Source organism: Megalobrama amblycephala, linkage group LG14, assembly GCF_018812025.1.
Source record: "Megalobrama amblycephala isolate DHTTF-2021 linkage group LG14, ASM1881202v1, whole genome shotgun sequence".
Classification (NCBI taxonomy): Eukaryota; Metazoa; Chordata; class Actinopteri; order Cypriniformes; family Xenocyprididae; genus Megalobrama; species Megalobrama amblycephala.
This window is the reverse complement of record NC_063057.1, coordinates 13974884-13995928: the sequence shown is the minus strand read 5'-3', so window position 1 is coordinate 13995928 and position 21045 is coordinate 13974884. Positions and strand designations below refer to the sequence as shown.

The 21045-nt window shown below is 40.3% G+C and overlaps 1 protein-coding gene across 1 annotated transcript in view; it reads right to left on the bottom strand.

Moving 5' to 3' along the window:
- exoc4 (exocyst complex component 4) overlaps positions 1-21045 on the bottom strand; it is a 154843-nt gene that overhangs the window by 11307 nt on the left and 122491 nt on the right. The window contains exons 12-17 of the mRNA XM_048156835.1: positions 19865-20001; positions 16333-16488; positions 14438-14616; positions 6200-6341; positions 2296-2474; positions 2056-2215 (exon numbers count right to left, since the gene is read on the bottom strand). Coding sequence (XP_048012792.1) covers positions 2056-2215; positions 2296-2474; positions 6200-6341; positions 14438-14616; positions 16333-16488; positions 19865-20001 — 953 coding nt within the window. The remainder of the gene's footprint in view (positions 1-2055; positions 2216-2295; positions 2475-6199; positions 6342-14437; positions 14617-16332; positions 16489-19864; positions 20002-21045) is intronic.

The following is a 21045-nucleotide window of genomic DNA, read 5'->3' as shown; positions in this document are numbered from 1 at the left end:
TCCTTGAGTGGCCAAGTCAGAGCCCTGACTTAAATCCACTAGAAAATCTGTGGATGGACTTGAAGAAAGCAGTCCATTGCCACTCACCACAGAATTTGACTGAACTTGAGCAATTATTCCCCAATCTAGGTGTGCAAAGCTAGGACAGACATATCCAAAAAGATAAATGGCTGTAATAAATTAAAAGGTGGCTCTATGAAGTATTAAATCAGGGGAATGATGATTTTTCCAACCATGTTATTTTGTTGTACGACAAAATTTGTAAATAAAGCTGGAAAAGGTTTTTTTTTTTTTGATTTCAGGCTCTATGACAAATAAAATAACTATTTCAAAGGGGTATGATGACTTTCTATAGGCACTGTATGTAGTGATTGAAAATGCCGATAAACTGGGTTCATACACATGGGTTCTGGGATCATTTGTCCTTATGCTATGATCAATCTGAGTTGAAAAACAAATACACATACATTCGCACACAAACAGCAGTCTCTTGCCAGGTTTGGGTGACGTTGATAAGATATTACTGAGGCACCTGCAGGACTCTGGGACATGGCCTGGCTCAGTCTAAGGCTGTGAGCAGATGGTGTGTGTATGTGTACGTGTGTGAGCATGTAGCGAGAGTAAAAGCACTCTGGTTTTGCTTGGGGACTGGATCAACACCAGGCACAAGGTCATTTCAATGAAAAAATACTAGTGAAGTTGTTTACTCCTGATTTAAACATCAAAACCTCTGGCAGTAGCCCTGTGCAATCAAATTACACTGTTTGTACTGGCTTAAATAAATAAATGTGCTCATATTCATGTTTTTAGGCATGCTCTGCAGTGTTCCTCCAATGACGGCACGCTTCTCCTCACTAGATGGCACTGTGACCAAAGCCTGCCGCACTAGAGGAGAGCCGCTGGGTTTGGCCACTGCACTGCTCAGCTTTAACTCAAATCGATGGTTATTACTGTGTCCTTGGCCCAGTCGCCCACAGCAAGCATTCAGATGGGAGAGCGGCCAACGATTCCCTTTTTTCCTCATGGGCCTTTCTCCATCTCCCAGCATCCACATATATGCTTCCATCTCTTTCAATGAATCCCTCAACACACAGGCATTTATACACACTCAAAGCTGGACGTAAATGACAGGGGTACAGCTGCAAGAGGCTAGTGCTATAGTGCTCATTTATTATCTTGTTTTCCAAGCAGTTTATGAGGATAATGCCAATGTATTCATAACAGGGTTTACAGAGAGGCGCTCTCTCTGCCGTGTGTGTGTAGGAGGGGTCAATCAGAGGAGCCTTGATATAGTAAACAATGCACTGTAATTTCAATCACCACCTGTACCACCCATGCATCACGTGACATCATATATTAGAAGGCATGGGGGGGTGTCAATAAGCCAGCGCTGTAATAATCATGCAAGAAATCCACTGGGTATTGATTTCCATTGTTTGTACAGCAAAATGCACATTACTCTCTTTAATTTCACAGCCAGCAGTGATCTTCACATAAAAATGTAGAAACGTCCTGTTAATTATAAACTAGGGGTGTAACGGTACATGTATTCATCCCGAACCGTACGGTACAGACGTCACGATTCAGTTTCTTGCAGTTAGATGACGAAATACAGTCAGTCACAGGCGAATCACACTCCAATCCGGAAGGGGGCGCACGCGGTAATGCAACAGTGTTTGCTAACCGCCACAACAGGAAAAAGAGCAGAACAACAACAGTGAATGTGCGAATGACCGCTTGAAAACAAGTCCTCTAGATGCACTAGAGTTAATAGTGAGAATTGGACACTAAAACTAAAGTGTGACCATTTTTCTTATTGTACCGAAATCGTACCGAACCGTGACCCCAAAACTAAGGTATGTACCAAACCGTGACTTCTGTGTACCGTTACACCCTATTTTTAACTGATCCTTTTTCTATATGTATTGTGAAACACGCTATACAAATAAATGTGAATTGAATTAAACAACAAATGATTTTAAGGTTATACAGTAAAGTATAAATATAAAGTATGAAGTTTTGCACATCCCTACTGAGAATATGTGTGTATTCTACCTGGCGAAATCCAGATCAGCCTCGCGTGACATGGTGATGTTGGTCAGGTTCTGCTGGAGGACAAAGATATTTCTGCACATCTTCTTGATGCCAGACTCACTGATGCGCTTGAAGTACTGAGCTCCATTTATCAGAATACAGGAGATCAGGTGACCCAGACCTGCACCAAGACAGGAAGACAGTCAGAAAAGAAAGACTCCTTCAGGCATCAGCTTCCTGTTGAGGCAAGTGGTCACTCACCCTCAAAGATATACTGAAACTTGTGCTGCTGCAGGGCAGCTCCCATCACTTCCTCTATGGCACTGATGTCCTTATTCAGCTTCACCACCAGGGGGTCGTAGTCCATGCTGGCTGCATTAGCCACGATGGCGTAGTTGCCTTGTTTTGCCAGAGGGATCAGATAATGGAAACAGTGGACCCTGATGGGGCAGAGACGACAGGCACGGAATGACAATCATAAGTTGAGTAAGATAAGAACTTTCCTGAAGCTTGAGATATGACTTATTTAAACTCGCACAGGATTTCACCTCAAAATGAATATTTTTCACATCAAGCAGTCTTTTCATCTAGCATTCCTGGAAAACCTCAATTAAGATGTCTTTGATCATGTGAACTAGTTATTTTCAAATTTGGTATATTTTGTCACACTATTTATTTTAAAAAGGGAGTTTGTGTCAGTGTTATTTTAGCATCATTAATTTACTATAGCCGCATTTTCACCTCAGGAACTTTCCCACAGGAATTAGGGGCTTTGGGGTGGTACTCGGTGTGTTTCGACTGCAGGGACCAGGGTCTAAATGAAGGTCTGGGTAAAAATCCCCCCCTCAGAAAGTCCCTGCTTACAAGGTGGTACTTTTTCAAAGTTCCGGAACATTCTGGGGTGGGACTTGGGTGCTGAACATGATGATTGGTTCAGTTCACACAGCATTTTGATTGGTTGACTCCAGACAGCATTTTATTTCAACCACCACTTTTAAAAGTCTGCTGCGGTGCATGCAGTAAAAGCTGTTTGCTATTCGAATCAACAATGGAGTTTAAAAATTACAACCAATGGACCGACGAGGAGGTTCAGGCTTTATTAAGCTTATATGCGGAGGGCGAAATCCAGCTGGATCTGGAAAGTCGCACACAATCCTACGTCACCGTACTAATCTTCATGGCACTTTTGACCACGATGGAAACGCAGACAGCAACAGGTCTGGGGGAAAAAAATGTGACCCGTCACGGAAACCAGGGACACAAGCCGGCAGCACAACTATTGAGCAAACTAAGAAAGAAGCGTTTTTTTTTTCAAAATTGGTTTTTTTGCAGAATCTGTTAGTTGAGATCATGAAGAAGCATCTCCGTGTTTTAGATAGCACTATTGGTTTATTTAAAAGCGTAGATTTTGAGGTTGAAATCGGCTTGTTTTTCAGAGATTCTATCTCGCAGTAGGGGCGTGTCATTGTCTGTTTGTATTTCCATACTGGAATCGGATACGCCGGCTTTTGTTTCTTTTGTTATTGCCGCTGCCCTCCAAGGGAAGCGTGTCTACTTATTTATGCAGCGTTCTGGCCGGCTCTAGCTGATATCAAAATTTAATGAAGATGGACGCCACAAAGAATATCGCAGACGAGCTGAACCGTGGCCGTTACACCGAAAATGTTTTGAAGTACAACATACGACTGGATTCTTTAGCTGCGGAAAAAGAGTGGCAGGACATGCGAATTATTGGACATTTAGAGGCAAACAGACGCATAGTGCAAACTTCGGAGATGGTTACATCCACAAAGAAGACCCCGACAAAGAGAAAGTGTGCCCAAACAACTTATTTCATTGGAGGCAACAAGATCTTTTCTGTTTCTTATGGGGTGAGTTTCCATAGACATCAAAGTTTGTCGTTTTGTGTTCATTCTAAGAACACGTAGGCTACACGTTATCTCATGTGTCTATTGTTATTAGCTAGCTCAGGACTGTCGTTTTAATTGTAATCGTTAGCATCGTATCACTTGCCAAAAACCCCCATTACTAAAATGGGCTTTTAGATGGTAATGTTGGCATGTTAATTTGAATAACGCTTCAACTGCTTGAATTGACTGGTGTGAATGACTTAGCTCATGTAAACCTTACTATTCTTGAATTGAATGTGACGCTAATAATTTTAGCCAGTTACTACTTCTTAACAAGGATTTACTAATGTAATAGTAAATGTATCCGATTAAATTCCTACGTAAGTAAAAGTATAAAGTATCCGTAGCCGTAAAATGTGCGTTATAAGTCAAAAGTAAAAGTATTGAAGAGTTTAATGTACAGGATTTTTTTAATCCTTTGACTCAAACCAGGTCTAACCACTAACTGAGGTCTAAACCAGGACTATACGGTTATCACAGAATCCTGTTAAAAAAGTCCTAATGTCAAAAAAGATAAATTACTGACATTTACAATGCACATTATCCTTTATTATTAATAGTATGCGGTCCGATTTTTCCCGTTGCGTCTGTCGTTGCTATGCAACCATGCAGCTTTACAGGGGGTATGGCTTATCTAAATGAGATGTAAATGAGCCCTATTGTCACTCCCAGCAGGTGAGAACAGGCGAGAACTGCAAAATCTTTAGGTCATTTTCTGCCCTTTGAGCTTTTTTGAGTGCCTACCTTCAAATGGCCACAACTTCTCCAAATATTATCAGATTTCACATCGTTGGAAAGCTTGGAGACTACACTTTCAGAATCTGTGAATAACTCAAAATGCCCCAGAACCGACTTGTGTCCCTACTTTTCCTGACTGGTCACAAATGTGTTTCTGGCTACTACTGACCAAGGCTACTGTGCTTGTCTGTTTCCTTTTTTTATATCAAGCATGTCCCGCTCTTTACTTTTTAATTCATTCATGTTTCTTTATTAATAACGATAATAACAGTCCTGCCCACTGAAAGCTGCACGGATTATCATACAGATATAAATACGACACATTTTAGGACATAAAGGTCTATGCGGCAAAAAGTAACCGGTGCATTGTTTCGAAATGTCTCTTGGCACAGCAGAGCACCAGTTTCAATAAAAAGACATGTTTCAGTCCAGTCACTATTTTACATACTTTTAAATTTTCGCTGCTGTTCAAAAAATCTTTCATTTCGCCATTACCACAAACAAGCGGCATAGCCGCTTGAATCTGAAGCTCTAGGTTACCGTAGAAATGTAAGTGTTTTTTTCATAGATGCCTATCGTGACACGCACTTTGGGCGGTAAACCTGAAATATATTATTATTATAAACTTTTCATCAACTTCGGTAGGCTCTACAACAAAGGAATTGCTGATCTCTAGTAATTGTTGGTAAAGGGTGAGACCTGGTGAGCCACATGATTTTTGTCAAAGAGCCAGGAGTGGCTCGCGAGCCATAGGTTCCTGACCACTGCTCTAGACTGTCATCAGTCCCCAGAGAAACGCCAGATGCTAGTGGTGAATATCTTATTCCACAGCTTCACACTATAAAGGCTGAATGAACTGGGATGATGGAATGTCCTGTGAGCAGGTCCAAGTGTGTTTGTGGGTACAATCTGTGAAGTGTTCATGGCCTAATACACCTGCGTATAGGTGCACAGATAAAGAGTGTTTCCGACACAGAAATAGAGAGAGAATTTGAGATGGAGAGATTTCCATAATGGCCTCCAACAGACCTGCAATAAACCTCCCTCATTCAGCATTAGAAAAGCTTTAAGCGTAGACGCCTGCTACCAAACCATAAAGCCTGCATCCTCTTCTTCGTACCTTCTCTTATGGCTTAATTTACCCTCAAGCACTGTCAAGGGAAATTTGCTTGATGGAAAAAGTCAATAACGCGTAGCATGGGAGCCGCGAGTTATTGTTTCCAAATCATAAACAGGATCACATAAGCTAAATGATATCAGAGAATAATCGGGGGAGTGGGAGGGAGTGCCTGTGGAGGAGGGTATGGAGAGCGAATGACCCATTGGTGATCTTTCGGGCCAGGCAGACTCTTAGGAAGACCTAAAAATACAAGCCATTTAACACTTATGGAGATGATAGTTCTAGCTGTGTAGATTCAGGCGGCAAATCTGCAGCGTTTACGTCACTATGTGTGTGAAGATACCTTAAGATTTATGTTTGGAGTCTTCTCAGATTAAAATGAAAAGGTGGGACCTACCTGACTTCCAGATGCAGCACCAGCAGGCAGCGGTCAGCAATGTCCTGGAAGGATCTGGAGAGGTCAGTCAACGTCTGGAGAATCTGTTCTCGACTGCGAACATTCTCGGCATTCACTTGAGCATCTGAGCCTGGGGACAGACCTAGAAAGAAAAAAAAAAAGAAAAAAAAAAGATAGTCTGAGCAATAAAACAACAGAAACAGAAAACAGAAAAACATTTAAAGCCAATATACCAACAAGTGGAAAGACATCCCAGACTTCCTAATAAGCAATGCCAACAAGTTTAACAAGCACAGGTGTGGTGTTTGGGTATCCACATACTTTTGGCTACGATTATCGCAGAAGAACCATATTTGGACCCTTAAAGAACCCTTCAGTGAGAAAACAAAAAATGGTGTAGGATTTACAAATAATTACAAAGAGATGGCAAGTAACATTGAATTAAACATTACATTTTGAAGTAAAAAGACTGAAATAGTATTTTCTTCTAAAATGTACTCCAAATTTTTTTTTACAGTGTAATCAATGATACGCAAACACACATACAGCCGGCTATCAAACAGAAAAGTGTGTGTGCATGACACTAGGCGATCAATGAGGCACGAGAGATGGCGATGGACACTGACTTCCTGTAACTCTCTGCGGCATGTCTGCACTTCTGAAGGTCACATTCGCACACACACATATAACTGTGTGCAGAGAAGAAGTATGTGTGTGTGTGGACGTGTTTGCTGTGATGATGGATGCCAGTTTGCTCACATGGCCCTGGGTCCCTTGTGTTTGTTCAGGAAAATGGGCACTGCCATTGAGCAATTAAACATATATACACAGACCAGAGTCAAAAGACATTTGGTAGTTAATTACGGTCTTTCTATAACTCTTAGCAGGAAAAAGGTTTGTGGGAGATAAGCGTATGTTTGGCTTGGAATGATTAAAAATGCTTGAAGACAAGAAGTACAAACACAGCAGAGATGACCAGGTGGTAGATTAGAGGCACTGGGCCACCAAGGACTGATCTGTAATTCCAGAGAGCGCAGAAAATTCCCCTGATGTGACGTCCTGCGGATAACAGAACTGTCAGGCCAGTGTAAAAAGAAAACAGTCCATTTTAGGTTTAATTTGGCAGGGAGCACCAAGTAAGCAATTACATTTTGCCATCCTATAATTACATTTAAAAAGATGAGCTCACCTATAGTACAAATTTAGTTCAACCATCATTTACTCACCCTCCTATCATTTTAAACCTGTATGACATTATTTCTTTTGTTGAACACAAAAGGAGATGTTTTAAAGAATGATCATAGTGCTCTTTTTCATACATACAGGTTTGATGCTTATGATGCCAAATGACATTGGTTCTTGTGCACCTCATAACCAAAGTTGAACATGTAGAGGCATTTATTCAAGGTTATATGTGGTTTAACCAAAAGATAGATAATAGAAACCATTATAATCAGTGACATTGACTATACACTGGATGCGGCGTCGCGTCTGGTTTGGACACGGTGGTAATATTAAACGGCACCATGAGATAAAGATCTATTTCCAGTTTTGGCCCGCGGGCCGCCTATTGCCGACCACTGCTCTATAGTGTTATATGTGTTATTTAATATAATCTATTTTTTAATAATGATATATACCTAAATTTACATATATACATACATTTTTGTATATATACTATTTATAATAGGTATTATATTTAAGAATATTCAATAATATTTTCAAAGCTAACACAAACTATTTCATATTCCCCTATGAAGCTTTTAATCATTATCTGCTTTTGCAGAGCCAGCCAAAGTAAAGCTGTTTTACCAGTTGGGTGCAATCGAAAAAATGCTGTTTATTTAAGGCAGTTCATCATTTTAGTGAATTTGGAACTGAGCCTTTCATGAACAGCATGATCCAGACATTCAGAGTGTACTGCAAATCCAATGGAAGCCGATACTACACGCCAATTAACCTGCACATTTGGATTATGCAGTTAGTCTGAATTCCATCCATGTGTTGAGCCAGTTGTCAAGTTGTGTGTTTGTTAACACAAGTGTGCTCATGTATACACATACCAACTGTCGGTGAACGAGTGAGTGCAGCGGCATGTGGCAAAGCAGGACTGCTCTGTTTAAAGTCTATGTGTGCCAGGACCCCCTGCCCCAGACCCCCACTGGGGGTGCGAGAGAGAGATGGGGCCTGCTGTCCATCGCCTCTGAGCTCAACCCGCCGCGATGGTGTGATCAAGGTCGCGCCACATGGGGCCGCCAATTTCGAGTCACAAACAGACCACTGAATGTCGTCTTCTGTCTTCCTTTATTTCTTTTATCGGTGGCTGCGCGCTTGCGTAGATGTGTGCCATGTGAGTGAGTTGGGCTCATCCAATTATTTTCAAATCCTATCTCGCCTAAGCGTCTGTTCGATGCCATCTGTGAGAGGGTGGCACTCGTAAAGACAGAGAGAGAAGAAGAGACTGGAGATCAATCATTCGCTGATACCCTTCTCCACTGCCTGTCAGGGTGAAGTTTAAGCACAGCAGCTCTGCCCAAAAACTGCTGTTGAAAAACTGCATCATCTCGCCGCACACCTCCCACTGGCTGTTAAACACAGCGCTCTAATAAACAAGATATCTGACCTCTGCAGCAGCAGAGGGAGAGGGAGAAGAAGAGAGATAAAACGAGAGACAGAAGCCTCATGAATGATGCATGTGATTGGCTGAGAGCGTTAATTATTCGGCTGCAGTAACAGCAGTGACATCTGCATGGGGAGAGCCAAGCTCTGTCTGCTGACGACCTTTGACCTCACTGCGTCAGCACTATGACTCGCTGGCTAAGCCTTCAGGACAGAACTTGAGAGGGTGAGAAAGTACAGAAAAATGAGTAGGTGTCTTCGGTAAAAGCTATTCCAGAAATTAAAGCGTGTCTGTGTGTATCCACACACATTATGCTAATAGATGGAAAGCAGACCTTTACTGTCGGCGATAAAGGTACTTTAAAAAACTCCAAAAATGAACAGATCACTTGACCCAAGACTTACTCATTCTTTGGCACTAAAGGCTATAAAAGCTCAAAGCTCTGAGTCTGCTCAGCGATATGAGAGTGCTGAATCTCCCGAGAGCTAGGAAGCATGTTAAAGGAAGAGAGTTGTTTTGACATCAGTTTTGTGTTTTTTCTGTCAAGCCTAGGTAGGTATAAGGTGGTTAAAGGTCTAGCTCAAAGGCAGGAGGGTAATGGTCAGAAGACAACTCCTGAGATAAAACTCAACCTGGGGCCAAAGTACCTTTAAGGAAAGCCAGTTCACTTGGCAGCCATCTTGGGCAGCTATTTTCTAGTCATGCGGGTATGGCTTCTATTTACATGAATAGAGAAAGATTGAAAACACAAATATGAACCAATCAGGCATAACCTTATGACCACGTCCAAATATTGTGTTGGTCCCCCTTTTGCTACCAAAACAGCCCTGACCCGTCAAGGCATGGACTCCACTAGACCCCTAAAGGTGTGCTGTGGTATCTGGCACCAAGATGTTAAAAGCAGATCCTTTAAGTCATGTAAGCTGCGAGGTGGGGCCACCATGGATCAGACTTGTTTGTTCAGCACATCCCACAGATGCTCGATTGGACTGAGATCTGGAGGCCAAGTCAACACCTCAAACTTGTTGCTGTGCTCCTCAAACCATTCCTGAACCATTTTTGCTTTGTGGCAGGGCACATTATCCTGCTGAAAGAAGCCACAGCCACCAGGGAATACCGTTTCAATGAAAGAGTGTACATGGTCTGCAACAATGCTTAGGTAGATGGTACGTGTCAAAGTAACATCCACATGGATGGCAGGACCCAAGGTTTCCCAGCAGAACATTGCCCAAACCATCACACTGCCTCCACAGGCTTGCCTTCTTCCCATAGTGCAACCTGGTGTCATGTGTTGCCCAGGTAAGGGACACACACGCACCCGGCCATCCATGTGATGTAAAAGAAAATGTGATTCATCTGACCAGGCCACCTTCTTCCATTGCTCTGTGGTCCAGTTCTGATGATCACGTGCCCACTGTTGCCGCTTTCGGTGATGGACAGGGGTCAGCATGGGTACTTCTTAAGCAATTTGAGCTACAGTAGCTTGTCTGTTGGATTGGACCACACGGGCCAGCCTAGTTTGTCAATATTATGTGTATGGAATCAGAAATAAATCTAAGGAGAATGTGATCATAAAATGAATGTAAATTAAAAACAAACGGGCAATGCCTCTATCATTAAGGTGGTTGACTCTTTTAACTTAAAGAGCAAGGTTACCATCAGCCTGTATAGTGACGGGTGCAGTTTTCCCTATTGAACACTCTACGAATGATCTCTTTCTCATATCTCTGCAGGGGCTTCCTGCACCTGTGGATACTATTCACAGGTTTGACCCACGTTTTTTATCTACATTTAAAGGGGACCTATTATGCCCCTTTTTACAAGATCTAATATAAGTTTCGGGTGTCCCCAGAATGTCTGTGAAGTTTCAGCTCAAAATACTCCTCAGAAAATCTATTATACTATGTTGTAATGCCCATTTTTGAGTGGAAGGAAAAAGATGCTGTTTTTGTGCATGCATCTTTAAATGCAAGGTCACTTTCCAGAAGAGGGTGGAGCCTGTATAACTCGTGTTTTAAAGCCATAACATTTTAAACTTCTGATATATGGCTTTCTGAGCGCACACAGCTGGCTGTCAGACATTTCTCTTAAATGTCTTATTGTACTTAAACTGTCAAATACACACAAGGTTATGTCAAAACACACAAAGTTCACATAAACAGTCAGTTATGTCTGTGAACGTAAACAGAGGGGAAAGAAATCACATTTGTGTATGTTAGATTTGTGTATTAAAGTGCATAATATACAGTAAGAGTAGGGGGAAATCTGGAACTGCTCATTTGGAGAGACTGTTTATGATTTATGGGGATTATATGTAAAAAAGTGGGTGGATTTTTACCATTATTGGCTGGTTGTTTACACACACTGTGGAAACACATCTGTGTTGAAACACCTTATAAAAGGGAATTTTGCATAATAGTTCCCCTTTAATACTGAAGAAGGGAGTATAATACTGAATGAGGGGAGTGATGTTAGTGAGAGCATCTATCTGACTGTAGCTGGGTTTTCATCCACATAATTTAATTGTAATTTTTATGTGAAATATGCATTAAAAATGTAAAAATGTGACCAAACAAATTCATTCAGAAAAGAAAATCATTGGATCAGTATCATCTCATAGCATCTCAAACTCATTCTGAAATGCCAGAGCAAAAGCCTGTCATCAAAATGGTTGTTATTACCTAAGAAGTGTCTGACACGTTGTTGCTCAAGACATAAGGCATCTATTCCTGATCGCGTATCTGCAAGCTCTAAACTGCAAATTTTTCTTGGACATGGAATGGAAATGCTGCATTATTTACCAACTGTTGATGTGATAGTCAGATTTTAATTTACAGCATTCACATACTGTAAATCAAATTCTCAATTTGGATGTAAACAGCTTCTGTAATAATTCTGTAAAATCAACAGTGTTAAGAAAAACCACACAGGGGAGATCATACAAAAACGCATCTGTCCTGAGGAAACAAGGCTCTGGGCGCAGTTACATTTAAGGAAAATTTTATGTTATTAAAAAGATCCCCTATGGGTGATGAAACACAAACTCTCTTCCTGTCTTCATGACCAATCAAAGCCCATCGATTTCTACCCAAACAGTGGGCGCAAGACTGAAGAATGTGTCCTAGTGCCAAATCAAATTTAGATTACATTAAGATTCAACACCATGACGCTAAAGAGCAGGGTTATCACACGCATCTTATCGCAGAGGTCTGAGTGTTTGTTTTAGCAGAGGTTGGAGGGACGGAGATTGAGCTATGCTACGGATTAAACTCATTGTGACAAGGACAAGGTCTCATTGTCCTCCGACAAACTGCCGGACATTCTTTGTGGAATACTTCTAGTGCACACAAACGCCACATCAGGGTGGTCATAGGTGCATGAAGGATGTCTCTTCCTGAGCGCGGTGGGCCTTCGTTTTAGAAAGACAAGGGCAAAGAGCTCTTTCTCTCACTCTCCCTCTCTAGGAACTCTCTTCACTCGATCCACTTCAAAGCTCAGTCTCTGGTGGTGAGACGCTGTTTAATCTCCCCCACATTACACTGGCAAACGTGTTTTAGTCTGCAAGACAAGACAGGAGAAAATGACTTGTTCATACCTGACTGGCTCCATAATATAAAATCCAATTTAAGGGGGGGTTACAGAGATAAGGGTTTCCGTCGGCGACGGTCCCATCAGCTCAGCAAACACTAAATAATGAACAATGCTGAAGCTGTCCCACCATGATAAAACACTCCATTACGGCTTCTGCACAGAACTAATGGTAATTACACCACGTCCTCCACCGCGCTCTTATTGAATTTTTATCTGCTCTGGACGCGAGTCACTCTGAAGCAGTCTTTACCCAAAAAACAGAAATAACAATAGTTTTAAAATAGCTTATTTACAGATTTCAGTGAAAGAAGTGGAGGAAATTCTGAAGGTATTGTGTGAAGTTTCACCGATGTAGCTGTGGTGACGTCAAACATCCATCGCTGAAGTTTCTTTGAAGTCTGGGAGTAAAGCTGAATATTCTCAGTATATTTCAAGTCATTGTGACAATATATGTGTAAGAATAATTTAAAAAATGATTTACACAGACATCTGTTCAGCTTTCATGATGCTCAATCAGTTTTTCTGATGAACTAATAAAATGTATTTCTTCAGTTCTGATAAACTGATGAAATGAAACTGGACAATGAGGTTGAAAAGTTGAAGACACTGGGATTTAAATCTAATTTACACCTGGAAATGCACAGTTTAAGGAATATGCATAGAAAAAGTACTTCAAGTATACTTAAAATATATATTAAGTAATATAATATAATATAATATAATATAATATAATATAATATAATATAATATAATATAATATAATATAATATAATATAATATAATATAATATAATATAATATAATATAACAATTAAAAATGTATCTGGACATAAGGAAACACACAAATTTAAAATAAATAGAATATATTATTTTAAAATATTATTTAATATAATAATTTAAATAAATGAAACTTAAAGGTGCCCTAGAATTAAAAATTTAATTTATACTGGCATAGTTGAATAACAAGAGTTCAGTACATGGAAAAGACATACACTGAGTTTCAAACTCCATTGTTTCCTCCTTCTTATGTAAATCTCATTTGTTTAAAAGACCTCCGAAAAACAGGCGAATCTCAACATAACACAGACTGTTACGTAACAGTCGGGAATCATTAATATGTACGCCCCCAATATTTGCATATGCCAGCCCATGATCAAGCCATTAGACAAGGGCAGAACGTCTGGATGTGCACAGCTGAATCATCAGACTAGCAAGCAAGCAAGGACAATAGCGAAAAATGGCAGATGGAGCGATAATAACTGACATGATCCATGATAACATGATATTTTTAGTGATATTTGTGAATTGTCTTTCTAAATGTTTTGTTAGCATGTTGCTAATGTACTATTAAATGTGGTTAAAGTTACCATCGTTTATTACTGTATTCACGGAGACAAGAGAGCCGTCGCTATTTTCATTTTTTAAACACTTGCAGTCTGTATAATTCATAAACACAACTTCATTCTTTATAAATCTCTCCAACAGTGTGTAATGTTAGCTTTAGCCACGCAGCACAGCCTCAAACTCATTCAGAATCAAATGTAATACATCCAAATAAATACTATACTTACATGATCCGATGCATGCAAGCAGCATGCATGACGAACATCTTGTAAAGATCCATTTTGAGGGTTATATTAGCTGTGTAAACTGTGTTTATGCTGTTCAAGGCAAGCGCAAGCTCCGGGGGAGGGGGAGCACGAGAATTAAAGGGGCCGCAACCTATATATCGGTGCATAGTTAATGATGCCCCAAAATAGGCAGTTAAAAAATGAATTAAAAAAAATCTATGGGGTATTTTGAGCTGAAACTTCACAGACACATTCACTTGAATATGAAATGAATGAAATATTATATTAAAACATACAGTACATTAATATAATTTCTAAACATTTTTTTCCCAAAATGTTTTAAAAAAGGAGACATACCAAACACACATACTAAACTTTTTGGCTTACAATACATGGCGACACATACTTTCACAACTGCAGAACCCTCCAGCCAAACATATACAGTGCATATACTCACTGGAGCTCTGGGGCAGGTTGCTAAAGAAGCCCCTGAGGCGAGTGGCGAGCCACTCCATGCTCTCCTGCAGGTTAGCGAGAGCCTTCAGATCACTGACGTCCCTCAGAATCTCATTCTGTGGAATCAACTTATCACCCAGATTCCCTGTCAACACCTCAGACTCCTTGGCAAATGCCGCCCTGTGAGAAACAGAAAAAGAAATAATGAAAATATCCAGCCTTTAAAAAAAGCCTCGCTTGTGTTTAATCATGCTTCCGTGTTGCTTGCTAAATGTGGCCATGGCATCGATACAGATTGATTTTAATAACAGCTCAGCACAACTGAACTGTCTGTGGTGGACGTTAATTAAACCAGTGTTTAGAAGTGAAAAAGATCTGTAAAGGTGAATCCTGTCATTTTTTCATGTTAAAATATTTCTACACCAGTTTATTGAGCAACAACAGAAGTCATTTAGTAGCTTTTAAAGTTTTAAATATGGATATTTTTCTTACACAAATGCATCACTTCACTTCAGAAGTCCTTTATTAACCCCCCCGGAGCCAGGACATTATTTAATATAACTCTGATCATATTCATCTGAAAGAAGAAAGTCATATACACCTACGATGGCTTGAGGGTGAGTAGATCATGGGGTAATTTTCATTTTTGGGTGAACTAACCCTTTAAGAAGGTGGACAACGAGAAGAGAGAAGGGGGCAGCAGACATCTAAAGGGGAAAAGAGATGTTGCATGTCCTGGCGGGAAGGTGTGATGAAAATATCTTGGTGTTCTGGGCACCACAGTTGGCGCAGCCTCAGCACTGGCCAGATGCCCACACTGGTGCTAATGTGTACTTTAAAAAGGCTTTCTCTTATTCTCATTCTCATAACCACAGCAGCAGTTGACACCCAGCTTCACAGGCACATTCAGACGAATGACGCTGAAACAAATCTATAAAGTCTGTATTTTCTCTGACCTCCTCCTCTACAGGTCTGTGATGAATGTGGGAGAAATAAATCCACGTGGCCCATTTCTGAGCACTGTGAAATTCTTTAAGATAAAACGCAGCGTCTATTGAACGGAAGACTTTTTAACAAGCTTTTATCACTCTGTATAGCATTGCCATACATGTGGCGTAATCCCTCTTTAGCTGATGAAACTGTCAGGGTCATTTATATGATAAAAGCTTCCCGCTCGCCGTCTGCGTTTAGCTTCAACAGGTCGGCTAGATTGGATTTTTCTGCCCCACATAACCAGTTCATTTATTTATTGTACAATTGCAGGCCATGGCACATCCAAACCGACGGGAGAACACTTTGAGGGCAATTTTGATAAAAATGGAGGCCTCCCTCCCTCTTGTCCAATCACAGTTTTCCTCATACTTGTGTCTTCTTTAATTCAAGTGCGCACTTGAGAGGAAAAGAGAGAAAGGGAGGGAGATAGAGCGAGCAAGTGAATCGAAAACAGAATTGCGTGTGTGTTTGGGATGCTGGAATGTTCCGGCAGATAGTGTGATTGCCTGCAGTTGAATTTGTTCTTGTTCAAAGATGTCTGCTGGGGCTATAAGGGCTAGATTTCATCCTCTGTAACACAGAACCCAAGCAGAATACCAAAATGCATTGCTGTCTGGCAAACAAAAAATAACATTTTCGACAAAGTGCAATTTTTGGAGCTGAAACGGATTGAGTACATAAGTGTGTTTATTGATCTATTTACAGAACGTAAAGGCCTGCGGATCTGTGTTACACAGCACGTGTCCCCCGACTGTGCGTTAACCTGCTCGGATGTGAGCTGATAGGAGTTGTGCGATTGTGTTTGTATATACTGTGTGCTCTGTGATGAATCTGTGTGGAGAGCTCACATTGGGGACAGTGTATATTTGTAGTATGTATGTGTATATTAGCATGTGCTCTCACCGTGTGAAGTCCTCTTCCTCTTCTCTCTTCTGTCTGAGCTGTCTGGGTTGGGTCATGCTGGCCCAGTTGGGCAGAGACTGCAGCAAACGGCTGATGTCCTCATCTTTAGCCCAGGATGCACTGATGGTCAACTTCTCCTCGCACTGTACGATACCCCTACAACACACACACACCACACAATTATCTCAAAACCACTTTATGAATTGAAATAAACTGATTTAATTAAACTTTGAGAAAATGGAAAATTGAGAGTAATATTTTATTTTTCAGCCTTAACTTTTTTTAAAGCTGTAAAAATTGAACATTAGATTTTTTTTGTTTTAATAAATATTATATATAATTTGTTATACTTATTATATAAAATGTACATTATAAAAAGTTTACATCACAAAATGTTTAAATGTTAACATTAAAAATATTATATATTATATTATATTATATTATATTATATTATATTATATTATATTATATTATATTATATTATATTATATTATATTATATTATATTATATTATTTTAATACAGGAATACAGCCAGATTTTATTTATTTTATTTTATTATTTTATATATATATATATATATATATATATATATATATATATATATATATATATATATATAAAAATAAAAAATTATATTATTTTATATTAGCTTCACAGTTCAATGTGTTCGTGCTAAACATATCACATTATATAATACTTCTCAGATCTCAGAAGTTAATGTAATAGCTAAAAATATTATGAAATTAATTTTCACACATTTAAATGTTCATTCTCTACTGATTTGTTAAGTGCTATATAATGATTTGTTAATGACTAGTAAATGGAAGATACTGCGTAAACACTGTGTAAGGAGCTAAATTAGGAACAAAGTCTGTGATTGGCTGAGGGATTGAACAAGCTCTATTTCACTTTGTCTCAAAAAAATTCTAAAATATGAAAATGAACCGTAGGCTCAGATAAATGTCTTCTGTATTGCATAAGCTGGCCATTAAAAGTGTACACTAGATGACAGCTGAACACAGATCCAGAGAAGAGTTCTGATGATACAGAGAGGCAGACGAGCGCGGTTGAATGAACTGTTATTGTCTGCGATGTGTAGAATGATTGAACAGATCATGTAGAACGTAATGCAGTGCGTTTCACTCATCTTATGGCTGAGAATGAGGGAGATAGAACAAAAGAAATACAGACAGGGAGACAAAGAGAGGGACAGATTGGTAGCATGTGATTATTGTGTAAGGAAACGGCTGCCTCTGCACTTTCTACCCATGATTGAGCTCAGTTCAGACCCCTGCTGACTTACACATATGTGCACAGACACATACACATATACGTGCACGGACACACACATACACACTTCACTTAAACACAGCAGCAGACCAATCATTCAATGTTTCTAATACCAATGTTTCAGAAATCTGTAGAATCCCTGGGGGTCTGTGAAGGTATTGCGGGGAGTATGTTGAGAAGACACTGTAAAACAGGTTTTTCTTCATTTTAAAGAAATTTCTAACTATTTGAATGAACATTAATGAATGATATAAGGCATTATATAAGTTAATAATGTTATATAATCTTCTTTATAAATTAATTAGCATTAGAGAGAAACTCTCCATTCGTCAGACTGATTTAAATCAGTAACTTGTCTTTTTGAACTATTCATTGAAAGAACCAGCACATGAGAGTCATTTGTTCACAAATCAGAATACACTGGCCACGCTGTTTATTTTTGATTCACTAAAAAGAACCACTTCATCAGAGTCATTAGTTCATGAATCGGACTACACTGGTTGCATTGTATGTTGTTATCTTGCGCAGCCTGCCAGGTTAACTCAACAGAACATTTCTTGCCATTATGTTGTAGTCTTTATTGCACCACATTCAATACGAATTACAAACCCAATTCCAAAAAAGTTGGGACACTGTACAAATTGTGAATAAAAAAGGAATGCAATAATTTACAAATCTCATAAACTTATATTTTATTCACAATAGAATATAGATAACATATCAAATGTTGAAAGTGAGACATTTTGAAATGTCATGCCAAATATTGGCTCATTTTGGATTTCATGAGAGCTACACATTCCAAAAAAGTTGGGACAGGTAGCAATAAGAGGCCGGAAAAGTTAAATGTACATATAAGGAACAGCTGGAGGACCAATTTGCAACTTATTAGGTCAACTGGCAACATGATTGGGTATAAAAAGAGCATCTCAGAGTAGCAGTGTCTCTCAGAAGTCAAGATGGGCAGAGGATCACCAATTCCCCCAATGCTGCAGCGAAAAATAGTGGAGCAATATCAGAAAGGAGTTTTTCAGAGAAAAATTGCAGAGTTTGAAGTTATCATCATCTACAGTGCATAATATCATCCAAAGATTCAGAGAATCTGGAACAATCTCTGTGCGTAAGGGTCAAGGCCGGAAAACCATACTGGATGCCCGTGATCTTCGGGCCCTTAGACGGCACTGCATCACATACAGGAATGCTACTGTAATGGAAATCACAACATGGGCTCAGGAACACTTTCAGAAAACATTGTCGGTGAACACAATCCACCGTGCCATTCGCCGTTGCCGGCTAAAACTCTATAGGTCAAAAAAGAAGCCATATTTAAACATGATCCAGAAGTGCAGGCGTTTTCTCTGGGCCAAGGCTCATTCAAAACGGACTGTGGCAAAGTGGAAAACTGTTCTGTGGTCAGACGAATCAAAATTTGAAGTTCTTTTTGGAAAACTGGGACGCCATGTCATCCGGACTAAAGAGGGCAAGGACAATCCAAGTTGTTATCAGCGCTCAGTTCAGAAGCCTGCATCTCTGATGGTATGGGGTTGCATGAGTGCGTATGGCATGGGCAGCTTACACATCTGGAAAGGCACCATCAATGCTGAAAGGTATATCCAAGTTCTAGAACAACATATGCTCCCTCCCATCCAGACGTCGTCTCTTTCAGGGAAGACCTTGCATTTTCCAACATGACAATGCCAGACCACATACTGCATCAATTACAACATTATGGCTGCGTAGAAGAAGGATCCGGGTACTGAAATGGTCAGCCTGCAGTCCAGATCTTTCACCCATAGAAAACATATGGTGCATCATAAAGAGGAAGATGCGACAAAGAAGACCTAAGACAGTTGAGCAACTAGAAGCCTGTATTAGACAAGAATGGGACAACATTCCTATTCCTAAACTTGAGCAACTTGTCTCCTCAGTCCCCAGACGTTTGCAGACTGTTATAAAAAGAAGAGGTGATGCCACACAGTGGTAAACATGGCCTTGTCCCAACTTTTTTGAGATGTGTTGATGCCATGAAATTTAAAATCAACTTATTTTCCCCTTAAAATTATACATTTTCTCAGTTTGAGCATTTGATATGTCATCTATGTTGTATTCTGAATTAAATAGTGAAATTTGAAACTTCCACATCATTGCATTCTGTTTTTATTCACAATTTGTACAGTGTCCCAACTTTTTTGGAATCGCATTTGTAAAAACACTAGTAAAATATGATTTTGTGCGTCACATTACCTGTATGCAGCATTGCAGATCTCCTTGTACTCCTTGAGCTTATCACAGACCATCTCCAGGAACTGGTTGGAGTATGCACTGAGATCCTGCATCAGACTCATTAGATCCTGAATTGACTTCTCCACAACCACAGTGCTCTGAAAACACACACAAACACACACTCAATATGATACACTCTAAAGTCAGGGCATCACCTCTATTCGTTTCTGTGAATCAGACGATTGCTTTAGAGATTCTAAATGTCGCTGTTGTTAAGGTGTGGGGGAGGTTCTGGTCTGAGGTCAGGGTTGAGTTTAAGGATGACCAGTGCAGGCGCCCTCTATAAAGGAACGTGATAGACCACAAAATGCTGCAGTCTATCTGCTCAATTGCTCGCTTTTGAGCAAACATGTCAAATTGCCTGAAAAACAAACACGATCAAAACCCTCCATTCACCTGTCAGAGCCGGACAACCCTGCTGCCGTAGATGAAGCACCATGATACAGAAACATATAACCAAGGATATTATTTTATATGTGTGGCAATGACAAACCTCCACTCATCCACATCATCCTTCAGGCACTGTGTCTTCCTCTCTACCATTTAACGATTTTACCCTGCCATCAAAGCTAATGACGCTAATAGCAGAATAACTTCCCGCTCAAACAGAACAGAAGCCCGGGCACAAAATATGGCCACATTTAAACACGATGAAGGGCCAAAACAAAAGAGCCATGAGTGTTAGAATAGCCACCAATGGCAGTAGTGACTGACAAAATGACAACGCGTGTTAGCACGCCATTGGCAGGAGGATGGTAACGGTGTTGCCTAGTGCACCAAATCGTAGCTTCCTTGTAGCACTGGCACAAATGCTCTGTTTAATTGGACTCAGCATTAACTCAATCCGACCATATCATGACACATCCTGCCCAGCAGGGGGCAGAGGCGAGTGCCCAGAGTAGTTTGTTCTTATTAGCGCATTGCTGCACATTTGACGTACAATCTGCTAATACACATATCACTGCCTGCTGCTTGCACCCCCTGCCTGAGCCCCAGGGGCGGAGAGCGAGGTAATGATCCGTGGCACTGCCCTGGCCCATCAAGCTCTCTAGCAGTAAACTGCACCAGGGAACCAAGGGGGGTGGGGGAGAAATGACTCAGCGGGGGCACGCTAGCCTTCAAAGCTATGCCCCTGGTCACAC